Source organism: Dendrobium catenatum, unplaced genomic scaffold, assembly GCF_001605985.2.
Source record: "Dendrobium catenatum unplaced genomic scaffold, ASM160598v2 original_scaffold_165368, whole genome shotgun sequence".
Taxonomy (NCBI): Eukaryota; Viridiplantae; Streptophyta; class Magnoliopsida; order Asparagales; family Orchidaceae; genus Dendrobium; species Dendrobium catenatum.
This window is the reverse complement of record NW_021483793.1, coordinates 129,228-136,598: the sequence shown is the minus strand read 5'-3', so window position 1 is coordinate 136,598 and position 7,371 is coordinate 129,228. Positions and strand designations below refer to the sequence as shown.

Here is a 7,371-nt window from a genome sequence, read left to right as displayed (position 1 = left end):
ATAATTTAAAATATTAATAATTAAGTGAAATTAATTAAATAATATTTAAATAATTGATAAAATTATTAGTTAAATACTTAGTTATTTCAAAATAATTAATTGGATTAAATATGATCTAAAATAAAATTAATTATTATAAAATATTATAAATAATAATTAAATACTTAATTAGTATTAATAAAGTTTTGTTATATATTTTTTAAAACTTTTCTTGTCGTGCTTTAATTATCCTAATAATGTATGTCAACTCTTTCAACCGCCTTAAATTCTAAATTGAATAGCCAAACAGTCACACAGGATTTAACTGGATTTATCATGAATGTTATCAAACAGTTTTCAGGATTTAACCCCCCAGGATTTCGTAAATCCGGATTTGTGTGATTTACGAAATCCTACTTAAATGAAATCCTAGATTCTACCAAACATCCCCTTAGCATTCTTTCGTCGTAAATCTTGGATTTACTAAATCCCGTAGTTCGGAGGATTTAAGGGATTACGGACTACACGATTTATGACTCGTGCGGTGTTCTTGCAGTGGAGAAAGATGGTTACCTTCACAGCGAGCTAGCTCCCGTCGTGACTTTCAATCCGACGTCGGAGGAGGAGGCGAAAAAGCTTCTTTAGCCACTCTTTCAACGCTCTAATTCTAGCAACGAAAATGGCGACGAGGCAAATTAACGGCAACCAAGAAATGGAGAACATTAAAAGCAAACCCTAGAGAGTCTTCATCTAAATTAGTAATAAAATTTAGCATAATTAATAATTATAGTATAATTAGCAAATTCTAAAATGACATCTAAAATATTAACAATTAATTAAATTAAATAAAAAATTACTAGTAAAATTAAGTAATCTTATTAAGCTTAATTAAATAATTAGTTGTATAATTTATAATTAAAAATGAATATAATTAGCTTAAGATTTTGAATTTGAAATGGAATAATTAATTATATAATTAACATTGTAAATAATAATTAATAATTAGTTAGAAATAGCATATTTAAGTGATTAATGAAATAATTAATAATATTAGTACTTATTAAAACTAATTAAACAAATTTAAATAAATAATAAAATCATTAGTAGAAGTACAAGTTCATAATTAGTTCTTTCAAAAAATAATTAACTAATTAATTTGGTGATTATCAATAAAATTATATATCAAATACTTCTTAAATTAACCTCTAAAAAGTAGTTTGATAATTAATACTATAATTAGTAATTAAATTATTTGATAACTAAGCAAGCTTCTAATTATATTATTTATCATTATAACTTATTGATGTTAATTAAAATTAAAATTAACTAGTAACTCATATTTAACACATAAATTAAATTTAGATTATATTAAATTTAATTTTAAATGAATCAATTATCTTAAATCATGGATTACATTGTCAAACAGTTTCATAGGATTTAACAAGATTTAACAACTATCTTGCCAATAAGTTTTTCAGGATTTAATGAACCCATGATCTACTAAAATTGGATTTATAGAATTTACTAAATTCTACAAAAGCCTTGTTGCCAAATAGCCCCTCAAAAAGAAAAGAGTTTGGATAGACAATAAAAGCCACCAATTGTTTTTTTTTTTTTCCTAGTAAAAGATTAGACATAAATTGAATAAAAGTACACTTGACTTTGATATTAAGACTTACTATTAAAATATTTGTTGGAAAAAAAAATGGATTACAAGATTATCTTCACATATATTGTCGCCTTCTGCCATGCACTGCATATACATTGCTTGGTTTCAGAATGTTATCTTTCAACATTTCCTCTCTTTCTTATGTAAAATTGTCACATGTCATATCTCTTTATAATTCTCGGCTGCTACCTCTTGTATGAGACTTCTTTTGGGACGGCTTTCTTACTACTTAAAGTAGTTTTTTAGTACAAAAATTATAATTTTTATACTAGAAAGCTGCTTTAAAAAGCCGTAAGAAAGCCATCCCAAACGAAGTCTAAGTCTTCTCCCAAGCATCTCTTCCTATGGTAGCTCTTAACCCTGACATTGCTCACTTGTTGGCACAATCACATGTCCACTACCACACACTGCTATGTGTTTGATTAACACTCATGTGCTCGTATGCCTCATAGCATGATAACACACATCACCACCTATCCACATGCCCAAACACCCATCATCCACTCTTCACTTGCACCAAAATATGATAATATGTTGTATCAAATTTAAATTATGGAGAAGAGATGGTAGGGTGAGATGTATTTTGAGTTATGATCAATTTTGATATTAAATAAGGCTTGCACCACATTTTACTTAGTCATTGAAATTCTTTGACTCGTTATTGAATAGTTGATCGTCGAGTCAAGCAGTACATCTATTTGTGAGAGAAGATAATTATCATTGGGTGAAATTAAATTCAAAATTTTGAGATCCACAAAATTTTCCCCTTTTTGTTAGGCTAGTTACCGTTATTATACTAAAAATATAATTTGTATATTATGATTCTCAAACAAAGTTGATATTTAGTAGTTTTTGAACTTCAATGAATAGATAATGCCAAAGTTGTTAAATATAACTTTTTTTTTCTTTATTAGCATTGCTGCCTTGTCAATATTAAGATGGTAGCATGTGATGTTTATGTTGATTCCAAATATTTTTGCAACTAAACAACTAAAAATCTTAGTATTTTATTTAATGGTATTCATAAGTTCTTTCTTATACTTTGGATCTAAGGATGCGCTAATATAGAGGGTATGACTTGGATTGACTTAAAATATGACAACTTCTTTTACGAATATTTTTTATATTTCCAAAATATAAAAAATATTCCCTCTAATACATTCTTTTTATTTTTTGAGGGTGGGCATTTGGCCACCCTGGCTTCAACGTGGATCCGCCAGTGTATGGGTGGAAACTCAAGCCACTTTTATAATAACTAGTTTTATTGCACTTGCATTAAATGTACGTGAATAAAATTTATAAATAAAAATTCATATTATAAATACTTTAATTATAGCATCATTATTAAGATGAAAAAAATTATTAAGATTATCAGTATACGTACGTAGTTATAATCATTAATGTTTACTTGCATATGAGAAAATATTTTTGAATAGGAAAAACATTATTGAGAAAACAACTTAAATAAAATTGAATTTACAATATTAATATAAAATATAATATTGGCAAAAAATAAAAAATAGCAATAAAATAGCAATAAAATAATCAATTATATAAATTACATTTTTGAATGTAGATAAATAGATCATAATATAGCTATGTAGAATATAAAATGATTAAAATGATTAATTTTCAAAGTAAATAAATTCATTAGAGAATAAGAGCAATATTAAATCATGATCTTATGTCTTAAATTCAATAAATTAGAAGCTTAAGAAGGAAAATACCGAGTAAAAAATATAAAGTAGATGAAATCAAAAATAAAATATATATTGACATATTTAAGTGAGAAAATTAAATTAAAAAATTACAAAAAAATAAATACAAAAATACAAATAATAATTAATGCAAATTCATGTATTACTACAAGTAGCAAAGAAATTGTTGAAGGATTAGACCATAAATAATTCACTAAATCTCTTCTTCACTGTGATATCGAAAGAAGGCAAATAAACTTTTTTAGTGACTCTTTCAAGAAACTTCTTTGAAGCATGTGAAATAGACTTAGACAAAGTTGTAGAAGAAGAAAACTGTCAAGTTCCCATCATGACTCATAAATATGTAATATGTAACAAATAAAGTGGTATGTATGTAAAAATCCCTAATTAATTAAGCATATGGTTTAAATGAATTTATTTGGCGCATGAGAGTAGAGCCGTCTTGAATTAATAACTTCTCAAATTGAATTTATTATTAATTAAGCAGCATATGATTTAAATAAATTTATTTGGCATATGAGAATAGAGCCGTCTTAAATTAATCACTTCCAAATAGAATTTATTACTAATTAAGCAGCACCATTAGTTGTATAGGAAGTGATAAATGATAGAATTTGAAGGGTCATATATGAACGTTGTAGATTAATTTAAATTTTATAGATGAACGGTCAAGATTTGCTATGAGTGGAATCCCAAGTCACTTTTATATAGTAGTATATAGATAGTAGAGATAGTATAGATATATGAAGTGCATGTTTATTTACTTCATATAGTGCTATATAAGTTTTCTGATAACTGTGAGTATAATTTAATTTAAAATAATGATTTAATATTCATTATTTTAAACTCACATGCACATTTGATAAATGAATTATTTTGATATTGGTAAAAAGTGACCTGATGAGCTGTGTAGCTCACTATTATTTTACCTTCTATTTTACAGGTCTGGGAGAGGGAAATGATAAGTTGAGCAGCATTGTCTGGGTTTAATCCGAGTTTGTAGCGGTATTTCTTTCTTTTAAATTTTTTTTATATAATCATGGCTAGTTAATTATGTTACTTTGTTCTATATCCCAGTTTGTACTCATGTACTGTAAGTCTGTAATTATAGATTTATTTTGATGATAAATGAAAAGGATTTTGTAAAAAAAAATTATTTTTAGTACACTAGATATTATTAATAGCTTTGTGATTATTGTTGTTGTTTTAAAATTAAAACTGGATGAAAATTCTAAAAAGTTTCAAAAGCTTAGATAATGGGATCCAATTATTACAAAATAATACGATAGAATAAGTCCAGTCTATGAGTCTTATTTAGTTGGGTTATGAGACTCGTAGAGCTTGAAGTTCCATTGACACCCCTTAAGAGTGGATGTAACATGATCAAAACTAGACTCATGTTGAGCTAAGATTTCATTGATCTCATTGTGGAATTTGATACTTGTTTTGCCACAGTTATCCATAATCGGAAGGCTCTGATACCCCTCATATGTTAGAATAGGGGCAGCGAAAAAAGGGCAAATTATTAGGTTTAGTACCGGACTTATTTCTAGTTCCGGACATCCACTAAAAATTTGCCACGTGGACTGCGCTTTGAGTAAAAAAAACCCAATCAAAAGCACAGGAAAAGCAAAGGTAAAGTGCAGGTATAGCGCAATCAAAAAAGCGCACCTAAAGCGCAGTCCACGTGGCAAGTTTTTATTAAATGTCCGGGCCTAAAAATAAGTCCGGTGACCGGACCTAATAATTTTCTCAAAGAAGAGGAGCAATAGAGAGGTTATATGAACTTTTTTCTTTGTAATTTCCAGCCAGCACTTCCTGCAGTTCGTTCTTCCAGCACTTCTTTGTCGTGTCACATAGAGAGATTATTAGGTGCGGAATGCGGATGGGGAGCACCGTCCGCACGAGCATTGCATTGGGTATCTAACGGTACCCGCACTCGGTACCGCTGGGTACCGTTGGATACTGCTACGTACCTAGTACTTGTGCGAACGGTGCGCACTCTGCACCTATTAATTTTTCATGAAAATAAGTCATACAAGGACTGAAAATTTTCTTATCTCATAATCTTTCTATCAAATACGGAGATTTATATAATGAGGTCGGAGCTTAAATGTCATAGTGCAATTTCTTTCATTTTAATAACCCAATTAGGTAGAGTACCCATATCCAATAATAACAAAGACTTATAACCCCAAATTCAAAGATGACGATAATAACAAACTTACATAAAGTTCTTCACAGAGCTTATTCGAACTGATACTGAAACTTCTAAATGACCAATCTGTTTCAGGCCAAGTCGTATATCCCTTCAATAAACTTTGCCAACGTGGTGTTAACCACCGTCGCTCCGCCGTCGATAACGAGGTTATGTCCGCTTATAAAGGCAGAGTCGTCGGAGGCCAAGAACAGCACTGCCGTCGCCACATCATCTGCCCTCAGCACCGCCCCTTTGAGTATCGCCCCCGTGCACAAAAGCTTCTCAACCTTTGCCACGTCCGCACCAGGCACTCCGCAGACCAGAGGCGTTGCCACCAAATACGGGGACACACAATTCACCCTCACTCCTTTCCCACCAAGCTCCGCCGCCGCCTCCTTCAAAAGCCCCAAAATCGCGTGCTTTGAGGTCATGTAGGCCACCGGCGCGAACCCGCCTTGTATTCCTGAGACGCTCGCATGGCAGATGATGGACCCCCGAGTCCCTGCCGCCACCATTGCCCGACCGGCGTGTTTGATCGCCAGCGCGGTGCCGCGGACGTGGACGGCGAGAGTGTGATCTAGGTCGGCGGGGTCGAGGTCGAGAACACCGGTAATGGGGCCGGCTATGCCGGCGTTACTGAACATGATGTCGAGGAGGCCGTAGGTGGTAATGGCGTGGTCAACGGCGGCTGCGAGGTGGAGTTCGTTGCGCACGTCGCAGTGGATGAAGGAGCAGCGGCCGTGAGGTGAGATTGAGGCGGCGACGAGGTGGCCGAGGGAATCGTTTATGTCAGCGATGATGACTGAGGCGCCGTGGGCAGCGAAGAGGCGGGTGGTGGTTTCGCCTATGCCGCTAGCTCCGCCTGTGATAATGGCTACTTTCCCCTCAAGCTTCGGCTTGTTAGACGCCATTAATTTGATATTTCTCTCCCTCTCTCTTGTTGTGGAATGGCGAGAGCTTTGTTGTTATATAGAGTTGCAGACAGCATGGGCTACCTACTCTGATAATTTGCCTGACTGTTGGCGGTAAAATTCCTATAATTACTTCATTACGGAGATGCAAATGGACAATTTTTTAACGAAGTCACGGTTTAAAATTAATTTAATAGAATAATTATTATATATATATAATTGTTGCCGACTCGTATATTCGCGATGGTAGAATGAGTAAATTTTTTATCCTAATAATGCACATATATTCAACACACAAATAAATAGTTGAAGAGATAGGAAAAATACTAGAAGTTTTTTATGTGAAAAATCAAAAAAAAAAAAAAAAGAAAAGGCATAAGGCATCACCCAAGTGAAAAGATTTCACTATATTTGAGTGAATTATAAAGGTTGACCCGTCCCTTGACTTAGAGGCGATGAAATTATAATTGTTTGGAGAGTCGGTCAGAATCCGTATAGATACTCAGAGTTTGTAATGACTGCAGTCGAGCAGAAGTCTGGCGGAGGTCAGCAGTTAGTCAGTGTTCCAAAAAAGGTCGGGTGAAAGTCCAACGGAGGTCAGGCGAAAGTCAAGCAGTAGAAGGTGTCCGGGTGGAAGTCCAGCTGCGGTTGATGGCTGGGTAGAAATCTGGTGACGGTTGGTGGCCGGGAGGTGGTCCGACATTGATCGGACAGAGATCCGGCGGCGGTCCCAGTCGATGGTCGAGTGGATGTCCGACGGCTAGGTGGAAGTCCAGTGGCGATAAGCGGCCCAGCGGTGGTTCGTCATGGTTGGGTGGATGTTCGGCCGAGGTTAGCAGCCTGGAGGAAGTCTGGCCACGGTCGGCGGCCAAATGGAAGTCTAGTGACGATAGA

At 33.8% G+C, this 7,371-nt stretch overlaps 1 protein-coding gene across 1 annotated transcript; it reads right to left on the bottom strand.

The window, feature by feature from the left end:
• Positions 1 to 5,479: 5,479 nt before the first annotated feature.
• Positions 5,480 to 6,574, bottom strand: LOC110113317 (short-chain dehydrogenase reductase 3b). The gene has a single exon (XM_020845852.2). The coding sequence runs from the start codon at positions 6,475 to 6,477 to the stop codon at positions 5,656 to 5,658; it is 822 nt and encodes a 273-aa protein (XP_020701511.1). The 5' UTR covers positions 6,478 to 6,574; the 3' UTR covers positions 5,480 to 5,655.
• Between the last annotated feature and the right edge of the window lie 797 nt (positions 6,575 to 7,371).